Source organism: Daldinia decipiens (genome assembly GCF_022478715.1).
Source record: "Daldinia decipiens strain CBS 113046 unplaced genomic scaffold F4813scaffold_4, whole genome shotgun sequence".
Classification (NCBI taxonomy): domain Eukaryota; kingdom Fungi; phylum Ascomycota; class Sordariomycetes; order Xylariales; family Hypoxylaceae; genus Daldinia; species Daldinia decipiens.
Window position 1 is genome coordinate 654,607 of NW_026054547.1, and position 24,679 is coordinate 679,285.

Consider the following 24,679-nt stretch of genomic DNA (forward strand, 5'->3'; position numbering starts at 1 on the left):
GATGCAGAAACAGGAAACGGGAATAGGAACGAAGGGTCTTCTGAAAGGACGTCTCGAGGTTCTTGATTGGTAGCCATAAATGGTTAGCCCTAACTTTTATATGAAGGGTTGTTCCCTGATGGTTCCTTGAGCCCTTTCTCCGCTTATTCGAGGTACGTTACCCGAGTCGCTGGACGAGCCACTAGGTTACATATTTAAGTACCCACTATCGATGTTCGATGTTCGATGTTCGTTTAGTGTACATACCTTAGGTAGGTATGTCCTGTGTGCTTTGGCAACAGGTAAGGTTATGTAGGCAGGTGCTAGAGAATACAGGCGTACATGTATTGTTACTTCTGCGTAAACGCACATAGATACGGTACCTGCCTACCTTAGGTTATGTACAATACATTACCTACATGTATGTATGTACTAAGCCCTGTGTCTCAATGCTTCGGTGTGTGGAAGCTACTCAACCACGTGCGTACAATAAAAGGCAGGCGCAAGAGAAGAATAACCCCACCGTTCGCGCGCCTATCTTTAGGTACATGCTCTCTGTAATTTTCTCCTTCTTTTAATATATCTGCCATTCTCATCCCATTCGCCTATTAGTCATGGCGGAGTAGACAACCCTGCCTTTTTTACCTCCCTCTTACCTCTTACATAACATTCTCTCTCGGTCTGACCCCCTAGACTCGCTTCATACCCTACGGCTATTCGTGGGCGATTCCGCCATGCATCATCTGCTGCAGCGGCGACGGAGGGACCTATAACGCTGCCGATTCGATTCATGGACGTTGATTGTATGCAAGGGAGCCCAAAATATCGGTATATTACCACCCCCGTCAATGTGCAGAATCAGCCTAGCTTGTCCCAATAGCAAAGGTGTGGATGCAGACGCCGACAACTGACCGGGTTCTGTTCTGATTCCATATAATAGACCTTTGTTCGCCACACCTAATAGACGACTTGATTTACGTCCGTACATTGATCGTATTGTATCGAGAGAATCCTACGAATATCTACCGAGCTCGAGACGCAAATAAAGATCTCGGCGCCCAATTAATCTATACCAAAATCTCCGACATTCTGGGTGAGATCTGACATGAAATCTGGGGGGGTTAGATGGACCTATAAGATCGAGCCGACGATCCACAGGGCGGCGTCGGCGCATTAGCACGGCTAGAGTAGTTCATCACAATCCCGCGCCAACTCCGGCCGCTTTCCCACTATAATACCGCTCCTCAACCATGGAACAAACCGACCACGTGGCCGGCTTAGATCCGGACTCACGCGCCGCCTGGCAGGCGAAGCCTATTCGCCGGCGCAACCGCATGATTAATAGGTGAGATATACCCTCTATTCCTATACTCCCAACGCGAAGACAAAGAAGAAAAAAGCGAGTCGAACATACGTATTATTTATCTCTAACATACCCCACCTCCTTGCGTTCTCTTTGCCAATACGAAGTATGGATGCTAATTTACAAGCACGGAGTATCCTGGAAGCAAAGCTTGGTTTCCCGGCATGTCCCTCCGAACATAGCCGGGGAACCAACGTTTTGCTTCTTGCGCTCCGTCTATAAAAGTTGCTTAGAATGTCGAAGAAGAAAGTTAAAATGCTCTAAGACGAGCCCGTCCTGCACAAACTGCAACAAGGCTGCCCGAGACTGTCTATACATAGGACCACGACTGGACGAAGCTAGTCAAATGCGCCTTGCTGAAATCAAGGAGAAACAAGGAACTCTTGAACGAGAACTCGAGCGTGATGTTGCAAAGTCTACGACGTCCAAGAGTACGTTACAACAGCGCAGCCTGGCCGACGATATTGTAGGTGAAGATGACGAAGAGCGCGATTTGGAGGCTACACCACTTGCAGCTTTAGATGTAACGTATGAGGACGACGTTGACGGGGCGGGTGATATGATAGACCTAGGGATCCAGATCGGGAAAATGCGCATCACCGAAAGAATAGGCGGTCTCTCGCGGCCTAGGATATCCGAAGAGGTATGTGACGCATACGATACACATGGGTAAGATACTTATACGGTGAATTTCAGATATCGGCTGGCATCTCAGGCTCACAGCCTTTGGGTTCGCAACCTCCGCATCACGGAGGGCAGGCGTCCGGCATCGACGACCTACCCGAGTTCCTGAGGCCAGGGGACCAGTATATAGTACCCACTTCTGGCTTCTTCTTCGGTCAGCTGGGGGAGCCACCGTCGATCCTCCAATTCCTACCATTTAGGGCCGCCGCAGATCAGTTAATGAAGCAATACTTCACTTCTGTTCATCCAATTGCTCCTTGTGCCCATAGGCCGACGTTGGAGGCTACCTACGCGACCTTCTGGGAGGAAATAAACGCAGGATATGAACCCCGGCCTTCAATGCAAGCTGTCATTTTTGGTGCTATGTTTAGCGGAGCTATCAGTGTAGATGAGAACACCCCTGAGTTAGTTGGATATCCCAGAGCTAGCTGGGTCTCTAGCCTGAAGATGGGCACCGAAACCGCCTTAAGCAAGGCAAACTTTCTACGAACTACCAAGGTAGAAACGATGCAAGCGTTTATTATGTATATGGTACGTTTATTTACCCTAAAATTAGCTATAAAGACGACTAATTTCACGATAGCTTCCCCTTTGCAGAGGTGAAGTGTCACGGGCCCACTCAGTACTCGTTGGTGCCGCAGTGCGGATGGCTGAGTGCATGGGTTTACATCGTGATGGAGAAGCATATGGTCTTACGCCGCTCGAAACGCATGTTCGGCGTCTGATCTGGCACCAATTATGCTTTCTCGATATTCGGACTTGCGAGGCCCAAGGACCGAAACCAGTGATCAGGCGAGATGACTACGATACGAAATTGCCTCTAAACTGCAACGACGAAGAACTCACACATGCCGTAAGACCTCCAGAGCCATCAGACGTGTGGACTAACAATACTCTTGCCCTGATCCGCTTTGAAATCAACGAGATGATGCGCATCATATGGATCGACAGGCGGAGACTTGAAGCTCGCCGGACTACGTTAACAGCTGTGCTCACTAAGATCGAAAACTTCCGCCGGCGGATGTCAGAAAAATACGATCGCCTTCTAGATGTTACACAGCCAATCCAGAGGTATGCAAAATGCGTCATGTATCTATTGACATATCGCTTGCACGTCATGATCCTGCATCCCTACCACTCAAATGCCGCCAACCCAATGCCGCCACGGCTGAATCAGCTTCTTATCACATCAGGGATCATGATCGTCGAGCTCGCAATACAACTTGAGACCAATTCTAATTTTAAGGATTGGGCATGGTATCTTGGTGCTTATTTCCAATATCAGATCGCGCTGCTATTGGCGACTGAAGTTTATTACCGGCCGCAGTCTCGCGACGCTGATCGGATATGGTCGTGTTTGGACTACGTTTTTGGCATGGACCGCAGGCTTCCACCCGAAGCCAAGGCCGTGCAGCTCCTTTCCGAGATACAAGGTAAGACTGCAGTATATATGCGCATGCGCAAGATGCGTGGGCCCACAAGCCTCTCACGGGCCGTTCCTGGGCAAAATGTTGTCGCGGGAACTTCACGGCCGTCGCCACTTGTGCAAGGTCATCTACAACAACCGCTTCAGGGAATAGCTCCGGATGTACCCAAGGTTGAACCGGGGTATACTCCACCAATGCCGGCTGGCCCTGCGATGGCACAACCACAGATGGTGTTTGCCGGTGTTTCTGACGGGCAAGCACTATGGAGCTTACCACCGAACCACGCAAGCCCGGGGAGCGATAGCTCGAGCATAGAGCAAGGGGGTCAACGGATCTCTACACCGGGGACTCGGGGACCGGGGATGATACACAACGGTAGTATCATGGATAATATTGATTGGGTATGTCTCTTACGATCTTGTTATGTTGCCCTTTAAATTATTAACAGCGGTGCTAACTTAACGTTCAGGACACAATCAACTCTCTCTTTCCTAACGATCCGCAAACGGGCGGGTTAAGCATACAGGGATTTCACGACCCGAATTTCAGCGCTGCGGGTTGGAGCACTTGACAGGATAAGGATAGGACAGGATGGGTAGGACGGGCCAACATTTGGAGTTTCTATTTATTTCGATCTTTGAACTTTATCTACTTCAAATTTAGACGATGATATGAAGCAATTCGTAGTGAGAGGGAGCTAGGATCACTATATTTTCTCCTTTTTTTCTTTTTCTTTTTCTGTATATCGGGTTGAGAGTACAACAACGAATACCTAACGAGACACGGATTGGAGATATACCATTATTATAGAGCTTGGCACTCGCTTTTTGGGAACATTGAAAAATAAAAGATATACCTTCTCGATTTGTTACTAGGTTAGGTAGTTTCTTAACTCTCTAACCGCAACTTGAGCTTAGATAAACCAATACGAATCGTCACAATAAAACGCCAAGAATGCATCAACACTGTGCGTAATAGTCGTAAATTCTCTTCTAATATAAATACACATAACATCTTCATCTGAAGTGGAGAATAGTAGTAGAAAGATAGGCCGTAATAAGAGAAAAACACGATCCGAGGTCATGACTCATTAACAATAATTCTATCTTTCTGCGCGCTCCCAATCCGAACCGAGCCGAGAGGATGGGATGGGATATTGGACAGGAAAAAAGCAAATCTCATTCATGCAGATAGGTATTGAGCGGGAAAAAAGCATAATGCCCCAATTCATTCATGCAGGCAACGCCGGTCCAGGTATCACCGCCGTCCCCTTTACCAAGAAAATTCAGGGAGAAGAAAGCCCGTTTTTGTGAATCCGTGGAAAAGACAAAACGTGACAAAAGCTTGAAAAGAAATCTTAAATCTTCAGATGCGTGATAGGCCCCCCTCATTAATGTGTATGCCCCCTTGGCCTAGGCCCTTCGTTTATGATTATTACTATTATTTTTGTTATAAGTCCCCGTCGTCGTCGTTGCTGCTGCTCCGCGTATCCGCAAGGATGGCTTCATTCTCTAGATGCCGCCTTCCAGGTACTCGGCCTCTTGCGGGGGAGTTGGCATGGGGAGGGGGGCGTCTTGCATCTGAAGGCTGACGGTGCTAGGAGCAGCTGCCGAGGGCGTGGCGCCTCGCGATAGCGGGCCCGTGTCGGATGTGGGTGTGACTATACGGATGGTGGCGTGACGCGGGGGCTTGGCGACGAGCACCTGCGCAGGGCAGATGACGACCTCCTCATCCCCAACGCCGTTATCGTCGCCCTTTTTAACTACTAGTGGGAAGAGTACCGTGCGGACGATGGCATGCTGGAATTCGTATTGATCGTTAGAGACTGAGTCTCCTGATCGTTCATTCATGAGCGCAGCGTTGAAAGCGACAGTGCGTACTAGGTCGCCGTTGGCGTCGTACTCAGGTTGTAACGGCGGTAGCATCATATATTCGGCCCGCTGAGTACGCATCTCGATTGAAAGGTCGACAGCTTCGCGCATGACACGGCGGAGCTGAGATTGTATCTGTGCTTCCAGGTTAGACGGAGGCGGGAGGATCATGCATAGGGTTTGGAAGACGGCCTGTACGACGGCCTCGGTGTCCTGGTTGCGCTGATCACCAAACGCTGGCCTCTTAGACAGTAGTGTCAATGTTACGGCGCGCCACTGGCGGACAGCATGCGGTGGTCCAACTTCTGATAGAAGCTTCTCCAGGGACTTGAGCTTCTGCCGGTGTTCCCGGTCCATGCCGAACAGGTAGCGAGTGAAGACAAACTCCCAAATCATGTTCATAGTCATGGACATGAATATGTCGCGACGCCTCACTCGGTCGCTGAGGTATTCATCAACATCGGAGCCGTCTAAGACTGCGTTGTCTAATCGGTCGATGATCTTTTCATCGTTGATTTCGCTCGTCAATCGACAAGCACGCATGTCAGAGAATTTGGAGAAGCGAAGAACCCATTGCTGCACGTGTTGGCATAATTGTTGGCAGCGATGGTCAAAGTGATCTTCATCTTTGAGTCGAAGGAAGTCTGCGTCGGGAGGCTTGTGGGCAAGTATTTGCCGCTGCATTTCCCTGACCTGCTCTTTGGTAACTTCGAGTTGAGCACGTAGCTCTTGGATCTCGCTGTCTTTTTCTTGTAATGTCCTATCGTACTTCTCTTGAGCTAGGCGGGAGTTTTCGAGTTCTTTGGCTGCCGACGCGTGCAGGGCTTCGAGGTGTTTGTACTTCTCATTGTGCTGAAGGGCGAGGACGTTATTGGCGCTGTGAAGACCTTCGTTAACCTCAGTTAATCGATTGACTTCTTTGTGCAGCCAGTCGAGTGAGGCCTTGAGACTTTCGATTTCGGCATCGCGCTCGGTGATGGCGGATGCAGTTCGATGGGTTATGTTTTGTTCGACGTGGGCTTTTTCGTCGGCAAGCGCGCGATTTTCGGCCACTAATTGCTCAACTCTTGATTCGAGTTCTAGAACCTGTATGCTTTGTCGACGACGCATGCTCTGTGGTCGGGTTGGAGACAGTGGGGATCCAATGCGGCCCTCGCCGTAGCCATCCTGCATATGGGGATTAGCAAATAGAGTAGCGGCGGTCATGGCTTGACGATGTGTTCTGTGATGGATAATGAATAATGGATTGTGGATTGTGGAGAATGGAGAATGGAGAATGGGGAATGGGGAATGGACTATGGACTATGGATACGATGGATAATATGCACTTACATATACGTCCGTCATGTCCTTGGCTCGGACACGGCCCTCATTAGCCACAGGTATCGTGGTTTGTTGAAGTTGTTGCAGCTGCTGCAGTTGTTGGGTCTGGTGGAGATTTTCTCTCGAGGCATTGTTGTTATTGGAGAGGTTGGAACTTAATGATCTAAGGTCACCGCTCATTCGTTGTTTACCCGTGCGTCGGAGCGCAAGGGGTGGGGTGTTGGAGCCTGATCGAAAATTACGTCCACCTGGACTTTCAGGCCGAAACTGTAGTGGTTCAGGTGTCCTTAGCCGTGAAATGCTCGTGTTGGATGCAGACCGCCTTGGCTCCTTTTCCATCCACCGTGTTGATGATCCTCGACTTATACTTTCTGATACACTTCTTTGCCCGACATCTTCAGATTTGGACACGCGCGTTTTCCTAGCATCTATAATATCCTGTACCTCATCTTGACTTCGAGCAGTTGGCGTGCTTAAATTTGGCAAATCTGGCGTCTCGCTTCCCAACCCTAGCTTTTTGCTTCTTTTTTCATTCGGTTGGGGAGTGCGAATTACACTGCTTTCCTCTTCTAATCCTGTAGTTTTTTGGGCCGTCTTTTCTGGCCAATCGCGCAAATGCACACCGCTGTCTCGTAGGCTTAATTCGTTCATCGAACTACGCCGCATCGGATTCGGTGAATCTGTTACAAATCCACTGTCCCTATTCGCCTCTGTGATAATTGGTGCCTTATTCGTAATTCCCTGACCCCGATCCCGTCCTTCATTTTGTAGTTCTTCACCCGTCTCTTCCTTTACTGGAGGAAGGACACGGGGTGAATTGCGGCCGGAATTTCCGTAGTCTTGAATTAAAGGCCTTGAACTTGATGACTTTAATAATGCTCCGTCGATCTTGCGCTCCACTGTTGGCTCTGAAGGTTCGCTGCCGTGCTCCGATGTGTCTAGATCGTCCAACTTTTTTATGATTTCAGTAGTAGGTAGCTCTCTCGATGTTGGGCCTTCACGACTAGCGCTGCGAAGTTCCGGTGAGTTCTGTTGTACTTCTCTTCCTACTACTGGGCTCTCGATTTCTTCGGAAGCGCTCCCATGTGATGGGACCCCTATACTCGGCCCAGTCTCCTGATCGCTTGCATTAACCTCTGGATGCTTATCTTCTAGTACCTTGGGCTCAGAGGTTTCTGAAACTACACGGTTATCAAGTATGTCTTGTGTGTCTGGCATTTTCATGTTGACATACTTCTCAGTTAAATATGCAGCCTCTCCAGTCGAGGGCGCTGCAGACATAATTTCTGGAGCTGTAGAGTCTGCATCCTTATCCATCTTCTTCCCTTTTTTAGAGGAGTGAAAGTAAGATTCCATAAGGATAGCTGCAATTTTGCGTGCTGGTGTGGTCGTGTCTTGAATGAGGCTGAGCTGCCGAGCCTCAGGCTGAGCTGAAAGGGAGTTTTCTTCTTCTATATGCCCGGGATCCAATTGCGACTCTGCAGGTGAGGCAGAAATATTCTCGCCCATTGCTACCAGTGGTACATTGACTACAGATTCTCCAGCTGTATTTTCTGGCGTGTTGTCATGAGGTCGAATCTCATCTGAAGGCTGCCCTTCAAAATATGAAGCGGCAATCTCTCGTTGTGGTGTGAACATCGGGAGTAAACCAGAAGTGCTAATTTTCTTGACACCACTATTCTCCTCAACGTTATGAGAGTTTTCGGCCTTTGTAATTAACTGAGATTCAAGATACGAGACTGCAATCTCTCTGGCAGAGGTGATGTCATGCGAAACGACATTGTTATCACTGGCTTCTGCCATGTATGATCCTGCAGGTGGTAACAGCCCGCGGGAATTGTAGCTTGAGCTCTCGGTATTTCGAGGAAATTTAAGTTGAGTCGGAGGCAGTTCAGATATCGTAGGGTCTCCGCCGGACAAATAAGTCCTAATCCTCTTGCCTGGCTGCGGTGACTGATCGAATGGACGCTCGTGTTCTATATGACTACTTAACTGGGCCGGCGAAAGGTCAATATTGACCGTGTGTGCGGCAACCGTTGACGGAGTCCGAGGAGGGGTGACAGGCCCCGGTAACTCGACGTGGTCTAAAATGTCTTGTTTGGTTTCGCTAAGAGACCCTTTGCCAGTATGGCGCTCCGATACGGGCGACGGCGGTTGAGTGATTCCCGGAACTTCTACGCTGTTCTCGTCAGGGTGACTGATATTGATGTTTTCAGCATTTTGATCTTGGTCTTTCGGCTTGGGGGGAATTCCTTCTTCGACGTCCTTTGCTTTAGAACCTTGCCCTTCGACTTCTGAGATATTTTCTGGAGTCAGTCTTCTCGGGGCGTTCTCTTTTGCTACTGTATCCGGAGAAGCGTTTGCCAGTACATCTTCTATGGACTCTAGAGGAGTAGAAGTGCCCGACGCTTTGCGGCGTGTCTCGTCTTGTGGGGGGTTATTTGGGGATTCTGACCACTCACCCTCATTTACCATTGTCCTTTCCGGTCCCTGATCCCTGGGCTCCCCTGTGGTGATGTCGCTAGAATTATGACTTGCATTCGGTTCTTGACTCACAGGCGTCTGGGTTCCCGAGCCTGTTTCTAATCCGGTTTGGGCGTTCATTCTTTTCTTTTTCTTGTCCTTTTTCGCCTTCTTGCGGCTGACAGGGGAAAGCTGAGGTTCCGGTTCTTTCGGCGCAGAAGGGTCTAGTTGTTCATTGATAGGCAATTCTCGCTGCTCGATGGCGCTTATTTTAGGTGTCTTGATGGGCTCCGGAATATTTGACTCCATAGGCAATTGCTCTTCGCTTATCAAAGGTTCCATGCTGGCTGTCGTCTCATCTTGCTTTTCGACATCAGGCAAACTTTGCGACTGCGGGTCAGAATTTGGGATTCCAGTGCTTGGTTCAGGAGTATCGAGTATCTGAGCCCCTTTTTCCTTCTCAAGATCTTCGACAGTGATGTCGGGTAAAGCTTCCTTTGATTCTTGTACGTCGTGTGCGACCTCGCTTATAGCATTGGGAGTTCCATCCAAATGTGTATCCTTGGCTATATTCTCAGCTTCAGAGGTTATAAGAGCCGGCTCGGAGCTGGGAGCTAAGCTATCTTGGTCCGTAGGCGCACCTATTTCTTCACCATTTTTCTCGGCAAGATCTCCGACGTGCCCTTGAATATGTCGAGTCGAGGATTCAGCCTCTACTGTCAGCGACTGCAAGCCCTCTTCCTGAAGGCTCGTCGATGTAGTGTTCGTAATAGGGGCATTTTGCACCTCCAAATTTGAGTTTACTGGCTCAGGTTCGGACTCAAACAGCTCGGCGGCTAGAGCGGCTAATTTTTTCATCTTTCGCCTTTCCTTCTTGGACATTTTGCTACCAGAAGATTGGGAGAGGTCTTCTCTGGGCTTCTCTCCCCCCCTCCGGGTTGTTGTATGTTCTACCTTGGGCGGAACGTCGAGCTGTTCCTGGCTCTCTTGTATGGGAGACGACTCGGGAAAGATTGGTTGCGCTTGGGATTCTAGAGGGACTGTAGCGCTAGACTCAGGCTCCTGGCTGACTTGGCTTGCTTTCTTCTTCTTTTTCTTGGATTTTTTACTTGTAGCCATCTCAGGTAAGACGTTTTCGGGTACAGCATCTGTGGCGATTGTGGACGTATCATCAACGATTAGCTGGCTATCAAGGTGCTGGGATTGTTCTGTTGGTTCTGACGAGGGCACGGTTTCCAGTGTAGGTTCCCCTTCAAGCTGACTGGCGTCCTCCTCCTCCGGCTTAGGCCCTGATTTTGTAGGCACTTCGGGTAGGTCTGTATTTTGGTTGTCTTTCGAGGTTGTCATAGGTTCTTGTATACTCAGGAGACTCTTGAATGAGTCGGTAAGCCAACCCCAGCTCGCCCGTTGCTCAGCACGTCGATCCACATGTTGCTCTCTAGACTGCTTCGGTAACTCCTTTTGAGCTTGAGTCTCAACTAGCTGCGTGCTTTCTGATGTGGGCTCTGGTTCGGTTTGATTAGCTTTCTTTTCCTTGCTTTTCTTAGACTTCTTTGTCAGCGTGGACTCAGTTTCATCCAAGGTGACGGGAAGCTCCTGGACAGGTTTTACAGAACTTTCTAGTTGTGTAGGTTCTTCTGCTTGAGCTGGCGACTCCGGCTCCGAACGTTGGGTAGACTCTTCTGGCTGTATTGGATCTTGCTGTGCGGGTGCTCCTACTTCCAAAAGATCTTGTGGCACAGAGATTAATTGCTCAGATTCGCCTGATTGAGTGAGCTCTTCTAGCTTGGGTAGTTCTTCCTGATTCAACGGTTCCTCCGTAGCTATTGGCTCCTCTAATTGTGCAGGCTCCTGTTTTGGCGGATCCTGGGTTTGCACAGGCTCTCCTGATACTACGGCCTCTAGTTGGGTAGATTCTGCTGGTTGCAAATCTTCTCCCGACCTGGGGAACTCATCAAGCTGTACTACTCCAACCGAAGTTTCGGAAGCGATAGGATCTACGGTTTCCTCGTGCTCTTTATCTGACTGGACTAGTCCCTGGGACACCGGCTCCTCTCGCGGCGGAGTTGAGGAAACAACATCGGTCTGCTCTTCCGGCATCTGGCTAACGGTCTCTGACTGGACGACCTCCGATTGAGCGGTATCTTCGGCGCCGGGCTCCTCGGACGTAGGAATAGTGACAGTATTTTCAGGAGGGGGTTGGTCCGATAGAGGAATATCAGACTCTGGTAACGTGCCCCTTTCAACCTGCTCCTCGACAATCTGGGGTGGCACTACTGCAAGAATATTCTCCTCGGTAGAAGGCCTATTATCCTGTGTGTTTACAATCGGAGCCTCTTCGACACTGGTGGACTCAACCGGTGCTTCGGGCAAGCTAGTCGAGCGATTCTCTTCAATGGGAACCGTATCTTCAATGCTCACAGGAGATACATCGGGAAGTACATTAGTAGATCTGATCCCCATGGGCGACTCTAGCTGTTGGGGGATGGAATCTAGCTCCGGTTCGGCTAGCATCTCGGCCTCAAGTTCAGGCTCCTGGGTGCTTGGCCCCTTCTCCCCATCGTCTTTTTGGCTAGGTGTTAGATCTGCAGCATCCTGATCTACAGAATCTTCTGGAACAGAAAGCTTCTCTGTATTCACATGCTCGATCGCGGACGTACTAGCTGCTAGATCACTAATGGTTTGATCTAACTTTTGTTGTAAAATTGCCTCATCTTCCCGTAGACTTGCGCGCTTCTTTTTCTTGTTCTTTTTGCCTTTCTTAGTAGGAGCCGTCTCCTCAACCTTTTCGTCCTTTAAGCTCTCGAGTGTTAAGTTTTCAGTCTCTGCAATTTCACTTATGTCTGGTTGAACTGCAGACTCAAATTCTGCTTGATTTTGTTCTTGTGACTGTACATCATCTGAACGACCAACATCCTTGGCTTCTGTATCTTTACTTTCAGTGGGGACAGGATCAATAATGTCTGCACCTTCAGGGCTTTCCTGGGAGGTAGATCTGCTAATATCCGCCGGCTCGTTATTGTTTATTGTGTCCATGAATACTTGACTCAGTTCGACTTGGGAGGCAGAGACATTCTCATTGTGAGAGTTGCCTCCCTTGACTTTCTTTCCTTTCCTATTCTTTCCAAGGGAGCCAGGTTCATCCAACTTTTCTTCCTTCGAGGCTTCTGTAGGAGCTGAGACTTGAATTTCGCTTTGTTCGTCTGTGGAAAGCATCACTGCACTTTCCTTAGCTGTCTGCTCTGGAATTTGCTCGGATAGGTTGTCATCTAGAAGGGTTAGTTGTTTGTTTTCTTCACCTTCCTTATCCTCTATAGAGACGCTCTCGGGGCTCTTCGCCTCTAGCTCTGCAATTTCCTTAGCATTGGCTAAGGTAGATTGATTATTTGTAGGATATCTAGAATAATCTTGTCGGACTATTGTAATTTCGGTTTCGGTAGGCTTGTCCACTCTGTCCGGGGGCGGGAGAGAAAGCTCGTCGCTAAATATAGGTATAGCGCTATTCGTAGGATTTATTGCTTCGTCGACGGCTGCTGGCATACTTGGGGCGGATTCGGTAATTTCTTGGCTTGGTATAAATGCCGTATCATCTAAGATTGACTGGCTTCCTCGCCTTTCCCCTTCTTTGCTTTTCTTTGGCCTGGGCGTGACCACGTTTTCCAGGCTTTCTTCGTCGCGTACAGGCTCAGCCACGGGTTCTTCCTCTAGCATAGCGTTTTCAGTTAGATCATTGGTTTGCCGAGTTTTCTCCTGGTCCTGGACATTTGTAACTTCTCCACTTGGGGCGATCTCAGGCCTGATTATCAATATATCGTCACCTGCCTTGTCTGTCTGAACTCCTGGTTCCTGCTCAGATTCTTGAGAGTGGACGGTTGTACCCGTAACATCCGATGCTCGTGGCTCAGCCTCTTTCGTTGGAGAAGGAGAGATATCTAATGTGCCGGTCGCGGTCTTGCTCGTTCCGGGGGTAGGTAACTCGGATAGGTCAGGCGGGTCTTGCTCAGTCACATGCGGCTCCGGCTTCGGCTTAATCTCTTGAACCGAGGGTGAATCCAAAGGTATCACATCTTGCGGTTGACTGCTCTCGAGAGCAGGAGATTGCGGTTGTTCGGTCGGAGGTTCTGTTGGTAAAGGGGCCAACTCGGGTTCTCGTTCTTGTACTTGGCTAATTTCCTTCTCCTTTCCTTTGTCCTTATTTATAGGGTTCTGCGGGTCATCTTGATGCGGCTGAGACACCGATTCCGTCGCTGGTTCAGCTATCACCGGAGCTTCTGACACGACTTCACCTAGATTAGTCTGATCTTGCGATATAGTCGATGGTATTTCGACAAGGTCTGAGGAAGGGGCCTCTGTACTCGGCTCGTTCATCGGCGCCACTGCTCCTATTGTAGAATCGAGTGCGTCTTGATTTTCACTCTCACCCTCTTCCGCAATCGTTGGCAGTATTTCTATAGTGTTTTGAGTCTTGTCTTCGGCTACTAGGTTAGACTCGGCCTGTAAATTGCTGAGGGTGATATTCTCTGTAAGAGGATTCGACAAATTATCTTCGGAACTAGTAGACATGGCTCGAGTTGACTCGCAGAGTTGAGAAGTTGCTAAAACGCTGTCATTTGTCATACTTTCTGAAGGCTCTTCAATATTATCCTGTGGCTCAAGGACTGCTGTAGGGCTGGCTTCAGTGGGGAAAGTATCTTGAGCCGGTAAGATTGGTATGACTTCGGATTCATCCTTGGTAGAAGGCTCCTGGACAGCATCCGCCTCAATGGGTGAATTGTCATTCGCACTTTCCTGCACCGCTGGTACGATTTCGTCCGAGGGTTGCTGAACACTGTCACGCTCGCCCTTTGATGCGCCCTCCGCTAGTAGACTGTTTTGGGCTTCCATTGAGTCTTCTGCATTTTCCTGGGGGACTTGCTCTTGGGTACCTGCAGCAACGTCGGAATCTTTTAGGTCTGGCTCGTCTCGTGCGTCGTCAAGGGTATTTGATTGGGTTTTAGCCTCAATATGCTGGATAAGCTGATCTAATGGGTCTATTGGCTGACCCTGAGATGGTTCTTGTTGAGCCTTCGATGCATCACCAAAGCTGCCCGATGCCTCTTGAGAGTGGACCTCGGATTCCGGTAAGTAATCCGGTGGGGGCGGCACGTTAATAGAGGCCCAGTCGGGGTTGAAGGTTGTGCCAGGCGCAGGGGTCTCATCGACCGGTTCCGCCGAAGTCTCCATAGGTCCCTGTTCGAGTGGTCCAGGGAATTGGGCGCTCTGGGGCTTTTGATCGTCCTTCTTAGATCCTTCGGTGCTAGATAGATTTAGATCTAAACCAAGACTCTCTCCGGGTTGTGTAGTATCCTCGGAAACGACACCTGGCTCGGCTGATATCTCTGGTAAGATGACAGCTGTTGGCGTTTCCTCAGTGTCAGTAGAGATGTTTTCAGGTTTCTCGTCCGTCTCTTGTTGTTTAATCGTCGATGGTACGCCAATATCTTCTTTTGCTTGAATTGCTTGGGTGTCGTCGCTAATTCTATCAGTGGTAAGTTGAGTAGGTGAAGTTACTTCCTTGTTCGCATCACCCCGCGCATCCAGAATTTCCGGTGTTGCCTGGGTAATATCGTTAGTGACAGTCTCGACTTGGATAGGACCACGCTTTTCTTCGTCCTCCTTCTCCTTGCTAGGGGTAGACTCGGACTCGGGGGCTTGGTTTTCCACCTGAGTGACAGCTGTCACGTCAACTTCGTCAACTCCGGGAGCGAGAGATTGGGAGGGTGGTTTGCTATCAACATATGTCCCCACAATCGTGGGCTGTCCCACCGACTTCTCAGATTCCTCAGATTCCTTAGATTCTAGTTCTCCACTCAATTTAGGTGCGTCAATTGCATCGGTGATAACTGGCTCCTGCACATCCTCTACAATTGGTTGAGGTACAGAGGACTGCTCCTCCGCGAGTAACACATCCAATTCATTAACGCGGTCTTGGGACGGCTTTTCGAGAACATCACTGACGACTTGAGGCTCGTTGACATCAGTTTCAGAGGGTGGTTGGGTCGCCGGTTCCGGATTGGGACCAGTTAATACAGAAGTGTCAACTACTTCTGACGCATCTTGACTTATTTCCTTGCTTTCCCCCTTCTCGCTACTGAGTTTATCTTGTGGCTGAGTCGTTTCCGGTGCCTCTTCATTGATCACCTCGCTAGAAAGGCTCAGTGGTTGGGCGTCATCGGTGTTTGGGGTTAAACTCGATGCTTCCTTCACCGGTTGGAATGATACGGCCGATTTGTCTTGTTTGTCTTCTGAGCCCTCGTTCCAGTCAGGCTTGGAAAGCGGAACCTCCGTTGGATCGGTTGACGCAGGTCCTTGCCGGTCCCTGGTATCTTCATCGCCAAGTATATCGAGCTGCAGTGGTGATTTGTCCACGTTAGTGTCCTTCAATAATGCTGAGCCGCTTGATTCCTGCTCGATGGGGCACTGCAGATTAGTTTCAGTCAGAGTGGGTTGCTCATCGTGTTGTTCTCCGCCAACAATAGAAACTTCAGGCTTTATAGAATCGTCAAGTGAATGGGTCTCTTCTAAAACTGATTTCGATGCTGATTGCGGCTGCTCATCTTGCCCAAGAACAGGGACCGTAGACTGGAGATCGTTGTGGCTATCAACCGCGGGCTTGCTCAATATCGGCTCCACCAGCTGGTTCGGAGAAAGTATTTCTCGTGGCGTCTTCCCGTCATCCTGATTGGCTTCGCTGGGTCCTGTAGGTTCTTCTTGGAGCACGTGTTCGCTAATTGATTCATTTCCGGGAGATAGATTTAGCTGCTGTTCAGTTTGTATCGGGCTAGCTAACGCTTCTGCGAGGCCTTCTACGGGAGTATCAGATTGCTGGTCCTCAGCTTGCACTATTGGAAGAGATGGTGATTCAGAAAGAGGCTGGCCCTCTTCTTCGTGGGCTGGGATTCGTTCATCAATAACTTGGTCCTCTAGCTCAGGTACTGCAGCTTGTGTCTCGTCCTCCTTCTCGGACGTCTCTATGGTAGGAATTTCCTCGAGCGAGTCCAATTGGCCATCACGCGGTTCTGGTGAAGTAGCTTCCGGTTGATCTTGACTAGGGATTTGCGGGTCAGCAGGAAGCACACGGGGACTCTTCGTGCTGGTCTCCTGTGTTAACTCCTCGGCTCTTTTGGTTGGCTCTTCAACAGAAGTGACAGGTTCAGCTTGCTCATTCTCTAATAGTGGCCGCTGTATATCCTCTTCCTTTTTCTCATCTTTCTCAGAGGCACTAGGAGAAAGCTCTAGAGTTGTCTCGAGTTGCCCCGGCTTCTCTAGCTCAGCATCGGGCTGGACTAATTCTTGTTCGAAGGCTGACCCTACTCCAGCTATGGTAGGCTCTGCCTGGATAGTAGGAGTCTCGCTTCCAGCTGCAGTCGGGCTGCTCTGCAGAGCAGTTGGCTCTAACTTAGCGATCGGTTCTAGTCCAGCGTTAGGCGCGTCTGATTCCACTACAGTCAATCCAGCTTCAGTAGCAAGGATATATTTCTGGGCGGTAGAAGTCTCTAGCTCTTCGATACGAGTTTCTCCAGCGTTCGGCTCAGTTTCCACCGTGCTTGCTTCGCCGCTTGGAAGTTTTGGTTCAGCAGTCGCTATTGGCTCAGTAGAGGATATCTCTGGTTCAGTAGCAGTAGTCTCTAGCTTGACGGCACCATGCTCCGCTTCAACTGAAGGAACTCCCAACTCAACATTAGATACTTTCGGATGGATAGCAACCTCGGCTTCAGGAGCAGCAGGCTTCTCAATAGCGGCCATATCTAATAGGATAGGAGCTGGCTCTGACGCTGGCTCTGGCTCTGCGTGTAGCTCAAACGTAGGACTATCTACTTCAACCTCGGGTGTCTTGGACTCAGACATGGCTGGCTCTTCGTGACTGAAAGTGAGTTCTCCAACAATGGCCGGTTTCTCTTTGACCAAAGGCAATTGCTCGGTGGGGATCAGGTCGCTGTAGGCTGGAACAGCATCACCAGCTCGCTGTATGGGCAGCTCGTCCAACCCTACGTTTTGAGCATCCGTAGTAATTAGCGGACTTTCCAGACTAAGCTCTATAGATTGAGACCTGCGATTCTTCTTCTTTGGCGTGGTATCTGTACTCTGTGGAATAGTCGAAGCATCGGAGTCAGGCTCGTGCACTTCAATTGAAGGTTGTTTCTCGTGTGCTTCTGAATAGGAGGGCTCGGGCGCCAGTGTTTCGATCGATTTATTATCATCTACGTCTTCTTCCGAGGCCCTTGGTACAATACCACCGAGAATTTCATCTTGGAACGAAGTGGCCTTTGTATTAGTCAAGCCCGCCATTAATTCTTCAACATCGCTCAACCCCCTCTGCTGTATTGTATCGTCATCTTGAGCATTGTCTAATGAACCACTAGATTCTAGGGGTCCATGGTCACCTGCGTTGCTCAGAGCAGTATCGAAGGTATCCATCGAATCTGGCGTTTTACTTCCAGGAAAGAAGTCCGAAACGGGAAGAAATTCGTACGGTGTTTCTGCAGAAACAACAGCCTCGTTGGCCTGGCTTAAGCTATGGTCATCAGGTGTGACCGTAATTTCTGGTTCTCCTATGATAGGCATCGCTGTTTCTGTTGAAACAACACTATTCTCCAAGTTGTCTTTGAGAGGACCTTGGGCAGAATCATCTCGATCTCTAACGTTAGGAGCTGCTAAGAAAATTGGCGGGCTGAGAGGACTATGAGAATCATTCTCAGTAAACTTCAAGTCTGACTCTTCAGGGAGAGGAGACAAGTAGGAACCGTCTGCTCTACTATTTCGGTGAAATGAAGCTTCGTTAGGTAGTTGCCTAAAGGTATCTTCATGAAGTTGGAAGGCTTTCTCAGCCGCATGCGGGCTTTCTGTTTTTTCTGTAGATATCCCAATTGGCGATGACAATGGTCCGGAAAAGATATTATCGCGGAAAGGGTGGTCTCGGTCGGGAGACTCCAGAATTAGATGGGCTGATGAAGGCGAGCCTCGCTCACGAGGTTCAGACCCCGAAGGCGAAGATTCTCTCTCGGGAGAGTTTGATAAGTCGATCGATCCCCGTAGCGCCCTTTGGAGAAGAAGTAAGGGTTTGAAGTCCCGAGAGGCTTCCCAGGATGCCGGACGAGAACGATTCTTCGATTCGCTTCCGAATTCTACGGTGGCATTGATTGGTGACACCGACGGTGAGGATCTCCCGTTGCTCGGCGTATGCCTATGCCCCGGACGGAAAAATTGGATAGGTATCGCGCTTTGACTAGGCGTTTTTGGCCTTGTCGGCGTTTCGAGGGTACTGCGACGACGAGTATGAGTAGGCGCCTCGCGCGAATGTCGTTCATGCTCAGGTGTCTCGGGACGGCTATCCGGTAGAGGTGGAAAGTCGTCACGAAGCTTAGGAAGAGGAGACTCAGAGCGACTTGGAGGTAAGGGTAACAGGTCACCATGTTTAGGATCTATAGCAGGTCGAATTTCCCGCGGAGCAATCTCGGGGTCGATGGGCTCTGCTTCTCGTGATAAAGTTGATTGTCTCTGGAGAGTGAAGGGAACAGATTGGGGTTCTTGAGCATTGGTGGCATTTGGCAGGGGCTCTTGGGACATGATAGCATCGCCCGTCGAACCGACACCTGCGCCAAGGATGCCGGCATTACCTAAAAAAGGGTCATTCTTGTCCTCGTCCAACTTGCGTAGAGGTTCCTTTCCTTCAGCCATCCCAATTGAAGATTTTAAGCGGCCGAAAAAACCTGTATTTCCGCTGCTCTTTTTATCTATCTCCGCTTTAGAGCCTTCGCGATCCTTTTTACCAGCACTGCTCGGGGTGGAGGCCACGGCTTTAGCTTGGTCCGCCTTATCATCCCTCGTCCGGTTACCAATTGGTTGGCTATCGTAACGAGCTTCGTTCGGAACTACAGAGTCAGCATCATAATCCAAGATCTCAGATCGACCCTTTCCCTTATCGGTCGGCCCTCCCTCAGGAAGATCATTCTCGTTTTCGGGTAAATCAGCAGCGATGCTTCTCCTTTTCTTCTTCTTCTTGGTCTTCTTCCGGGAATCATCGGTACCCACGTCAGAGGCCAGAACTACGGTACCCGCGTCAGAGGCCAGAGCTAACCTTGATGGCGTTGACAACGGATCAGAATAGGAATCCCGTTTTGATCTCTTGGAACTTCCCATGGAGGCTTCAGATGGAGCTACGGACCGGGGCGTTGAGGGCCGATCTTCATATGGAATCGAACTTCGCGTAGATTTCTTCGATTTCCTCGTTGTGTCTAACTCCTCTTCTGTAGCGGCTGTCTTTTCACTACGTACATCGCTGGAGGATTCGGTCATCTCCTTTGGGCTATCGTAAAGATCTTCAGCAGGGAGCGTTGCGTGCGACAAGGAGTCGTGGACACTAGAGTCTTGCGTAGACTTATCCTTTGACTCGCTGAACGAATCCCAGTCTTCGAGGCCACGGACAGTCGGAAACGCAAATTCATCATCAACAGATCCACGCTTACTCATTTTACCCTTTCTCAAAGCATCCTGTTCGCTTTTAGGGAGAGGAGTAGCGTCTGCCTCTTGAGCAAGGTCTAGAGCAGTCTCCAAGATTGGTACAGACCTGGGTGGTGAATAATATGCCCCATCGTCACGCTTCGACTTCTTTTTGCTCTTTTTCGGTGTATCCCACTCTTCTTCGGTCTCGATAATACTATCCGTGGTATCGATTATTCCGTAAGAGCTTGCCGTTGAAAGTTCCGATGGCAAAACCGTCCTCGAAAAAGATTCACCCGAGTCTTGCCTAGCCCTCCAGCTATCCTTTCTTGAACTGCCAGATTCGTCGTCAGGAGTAAAAAAGACATCCGCTCTAGCAGGCTCTCTCGGCCTATTATTTGAAGTCTCGGGCTTCGGCGTGGGTACTGAAGGCGAGTTATATATCTCTAAACCACGCTTGAATCTCTTGTTGCTCTCATCTAGACGATCTGATGTGCCAATATGTACGGTATTAACATTTTGTACATCCCGAGAGCCATCGACTAGAGCTACGACCTTGGGGTTCTCTACAATCTCAGGCTGTCTCGAATCCTCTTGGACAACAACAGCCCTTTTCGACTTCTTTGACATTTTCTTAGGTGAGCTGTCTTCCCCTTCAGCGGTAAATTCGGCCTCTAAATATTGCTCGTTTCGGGGCTTATTGTCGATTGGTGTATCATCCAATGATTGAGCTCTTGCTGCTTTCTCGCGTTTCTTTCTCTCCTTTTTGCTAAACTTATTCGAGAGCACATCCCAGTCGTCCTCTGTAACAGATCTCGAGAGCTCTGCAGCCTTACTGCCACCGACAATAGCATGGGGCTTTTCAGCACTATCTCGTTCGGGGGCCTTGTCCTGCTTGCGCTGCAGTGCTCTATTGAGCTCGGAAATAATTCGCGATTTATCGGTCGAGATATCCCTCTCGTCAGATGGCGTCTCGACTTCCCCAATAACAAAGCCATGTTCCCGGCCACCCTGCGAAGCGGTAATCCCTGGACCGTCAACTGTTCTCAAGTCGGCCACCGACTCCACGAACGGCGCTTGGCATACGCTAAGGTCATTCGACCCAGGCGGTGAATCACGCTTATGAAAGCTCGCATTGTCGATAACGATATTAGGGTCAAACCCGCTACCTTCAAGGGCGGCAGCTATATTTGCTGTAAACCCCGGGTCTTCCTCAAAGGAACCCGGCATCTGGGCACCCTTTAGGCTTGGGGGTTTGGGACCGGGGATAGGCGGGCTATCATATGTGTTCTTGAATGGGACCGAGGCTCTACGATTTGCGGGTTCGTCCCCGTTCCTTGAAGTTTTTTTAGGCCCAGTCGCTTCAACGGCAGCAGTCTGCTCTGGTGTACTCGATGACGCATTTCTATTGCTACCACCACCGAGAGTTGCTGCAATGAATCCTAATCCCCAACTCCTTTTCCCCGTCCGACTTCTTGGAGGTTTAGCAGGCGTCACAATCTTAGTCCCCGAATATGGGTCATCCTCTCTCTCCGGACTCTCCACAACATAGCGTTTTGTTTGATTCTCTCCCCAGCTGACAGATTTTGCTAACGGCGCCGGGGCTTCTTCGCTTTGAGATTCAGTAACTACGTCAGGTATGACCTTAGGGGGAGGAATATCAATCTTCCTGACAACCTTAGGAAGAGGCTCTTCCGCACGTCGCTGTCCCTCTGGAATTGGTGTGGGAACAGGCGTAGGCCGCACGACATTAAGCATTGGCCGCTCTCGCTCAGCGGAAGGGTCTCTTGCTGTGAATACGGGGATCTTGGTGAGACCCTTGATATCTGACGTTCGAAAACGAGAAAGTTCATTGGGATGTTCAAGAACATTATCAATGCGGACATCAGCATCGGGTGCATCGTAGGCGCTCTTCTTCTTCGCGTGATCCATTTCTGGGGGTGATACAACATCCACAATCACCGGTTGCTGATCCTGCTTCCATTTGTCCACAACCGAAGGCTCAGCATCTCGTATCTCCGCGTCCTTGATTCTGCGCGCAAGTTCTGCTTCCCGGTAATAACGGTCAGCATCCTGTTGGACAGCATCCTTTTCACGTTTTGGAGATTCATCCCGTCGCGATCTATTCCTAGAGCTAGCATCGCCACCTCGGCTATGACTACGTCCACGGCGATCTTCAGCCATGACCACTGCAGCGGCGGCAGCAAATGCAACTCCGCTTATAGGAGCTGTCGCGTGCTCGGCAGTTTGGTATATTTCATGTGCATCACGAAGTTCCCGCTCATAAGAATCTCTCCGACTAAGTCGGTCCGGAGAGAAATTAGGCTCGCGATCTACAGTTATCACATTCGGCGTAAGGGGTCGTTTCGGTGTCGTGTGAGGAGGAGTCTGAAAAGCATCATCAGCTACTTGAAATTGGAACGGATCAATTGGACCCTCTCGCGTAGGATACTCGGGGCCATTCACAGGTTCGTAGCTTCCCACACTAGGACGATCAGCACCGTCTCTGTTGTGACGTTCCTTTTTATAAGCATCTTCATGGACAATCTTCCGTTCATCTTCTGGATCGGGTTTGCGCCTATTACGCGTCAGGTCGTGATCGAAGTTATCGTCATTGTATTCGTCACGACGGCGCCCCTCCTCCTCAGACTTCCGTTTTAATTCGGGCACTATCAATTCCCGGTAATGCCAATCTCTTTTAAACTCTAGGCCGTTTCCAAATCGCGATTCTTGGGGTATTTCAGTGAGATCATTACGAGCCGCAGAGAGATTATCATGGCTCTTACGCTCTTCAGCCTTCCGAGCCTGGACGCCAGCGTCTGAACGTTTTGGTCGGCGCTCATTATCACGATGACGCTTCTCCTCGAGCTTGTTGTGGTCATCTTTACGATCAGAGCTTAGTGCCGCACCCCCTAATGCGGCCCCAGCCAAACCAGCAACAACAGTGTCCTCAGGCACTTTTTTAGATGACGCATGCTCTGAGTATCCAGAGCCCGTTTCCACCGAGTCGAGAACCCTCCTGGGCACCTGCACTATCGGCCTTGGATGTTGTATAGGTACTGGTGCAGGCCGAAGCGGGGCAGACAAGTCCTGTTGGCTAGACACGACGGGACCATTATAAACATCAAAGCGTTTTGGATCAGATGTTGGAGCTGGATAGACCAGTTGTAACGGACGATTACTAGGTGCAGCTTCACTAGGAGTTATTGTAGGACTTATTGAGGGTTCGTACGGTCGCGGAGATATAACCGTAGATCGGTCAACCGTTTCAAACCCACAAGGAGCCTCAACATAACCTCGGAGAGAATTTACGGGCCCGAAGAGGCTCGGATCGACCACCGAAGATTTCCGGCGGAGAGGGGGGCCATAAACTGAAACTTGAGAGGGACGAGGGGAACGGGAAGAGCTAGGGGTACTCTGACGGGGAATAGGCTGGTTAATGGTATTAGGTAGGCTAAGTCCCGAGGAGCCATAGGCAAGGCCGGAGTCAAATTCGCTAGACGACGACTCGTCTTCAGAAGCGGATTCCCACTCCGAGTCATCTGAAGAATCATCAAGGCGGGGTTTAGAGCTTCCAACCCCCCTGTTAGAGTTCCCGCTATTTGTTCGACGAAACTGACTCAGGGCCGCCGCAGCACCAACCAATGTCGACGGCCGGCTCCTCCCAGCTGCTTTAAGGTCCTCGGCATTTTGTTGTCTAGCAATCTCGGCAAACTGTCTTCCTAATTCAAGTATTTCTTCGTCCGTCTGATCACGTCGCGGACGCGGCCTACCAGCACTACTACTAGGGGGGCTGAATTCGCGACTCTTCTGCCGTTCGACGTACCCTTTTCCATAGGCAAGATCCGAGCCTACAGATGACGAGGAAGAATTCCCGAACCGAAGAAAACGGCTACGCTTCTTTTTTACACGATGTTGCTTCCGCCCACCGCCACCGCCACCGAAGAACGCGCCAAGCCCGAATCTCCTAGAGGGACGGGAGATATTTAATAAGGAGGAAGATGTGGAGGATGACGATGAAAGGGGCGAGGGTGCACGCGATCGAAGGTGTATGAGTTCGTTTTGTTCTTCCGGGGGCGGTACAGGTAGTGCTATTTGCTGATTCCGAAGTTGCTCTCTGGAATCGCGCCGCTCTTTGCGCCGGCGGCGAGAGGATTCGGGGCTCCGCCGGCGATGATGCTCTCGGGTCATCATCTTACAGGATTAGACTCGTTCCGTATAGTCGAGTCCATTCAGAAAACACTCTCGGATGATTAATAACAAAGAGTGTACATTAATTAAGTTGGTATACCGTCGCGACGGGCCAAAAATTGAGTATAACGATGTTTTGTTTAGATCCCGATTACAACTGTGGGGACATATAGGAAACTATCAGGGACTGGGAAATGACTTAAAACCGAGCTGAAGGATGGTACTGTAGCAGTACTATGTACTATAAAGTCAATGCTTGCTGCCAGACAGCCCCACATAAGGCGGCTAACACTCCTAATTGCTGATGAAAGGGTGGCTGGGAGGTTTTTCTTTCCTTCGCCGCTTCCGACTTCTTGACGCATAATAATTTAAAATGTTGGATGGAGGCCTTCAGCTGTTCCAGAGCGGGGATTCGGCGATAATCCTATCACGTGGGTTGCACCTGAATGCCGTCCTACCACTGGTTGTTATCAGCCCAATTGTAACCGTCTATCAACTAATCGATCTTGACATTAATATGGACTGCCACGTCAATATGCTGCAGGTTGGCCACTCTCTTCCGCCCACACAACGCTAAAGCATAAGAACCTTAAGCATAAGCATAGGTACCTACCTACCTATTTACCTGCCTACCTACATACAGCTGCAGCCGCTTCTACAAGCTACCTAAGTTAGACAGTCCGTTAGCCGAGCAGCTGATTTAGGTATTGTACCTACTGGGTGTAGCACCCGATTATTAGTAGTGTATCCCGAGGAAATTCGTCTACTCATACTCAAGATGCCACATGTGTTTATACTAGTGACACGAAGGCTGTGTCATTGACATTCGATTTTATTGTTTCTACTCGGCATGTTTCAATCGGGCTGTACAGCTGAGACTAGACATACAGAGGTACACT

At 49.8% G+C, this 24,679-nt stretch overlaps 2 protein-coding genes across 2 annotated transcripts; one reads left to right on the forward strand and one right to left on the reverse strand.

Annotated features, from left to right (window-relative positions):
- Nucleotides 1-1,229: 1,229 nt before the first annotated feature.
- F4813DRAFT_385836 (uncharacterized protein) lies at nt 1,230-4,024 on the forward strand (the record flags this gene model as incomplete). The annotated part of the gene is made up of 5 exons (XM_049246313.1): nt 1,230-1,324; nt 1,586-1,985; nt 2,039-2,557; nt 2,610-3,854; nt 3,923-4,024. The coding sequence occupies 5 exons, from the start codon at nt 1,230-1,232 to the stop codon at nt 4,022-4,024; spliced, it is 2,361 nt and encodes a 786-aa protein (XP_049103268.1).
- Nucleotides 4,025-6,285: 2,261 nt separating this feature from the next.
- Nucleotides 6,286-24,190, reverse strand: F4813DRAFT_224436 (uncharacterized protein). The gene has a single exon (XM_049239839.1). It carries the CDS (start codon nt 23,781-23,783, stop codon nt 6,627-6,629), a length of 17,157 nt encoding a protein of 5,718 aa, XP_049103269.1. The 5' UTR covers nt 23,784-24,190; the 3' UTR covers nt 6,286-6,626.
- Nucleotides 24,191-24,679: the final 489 nt, after the last annotated feature.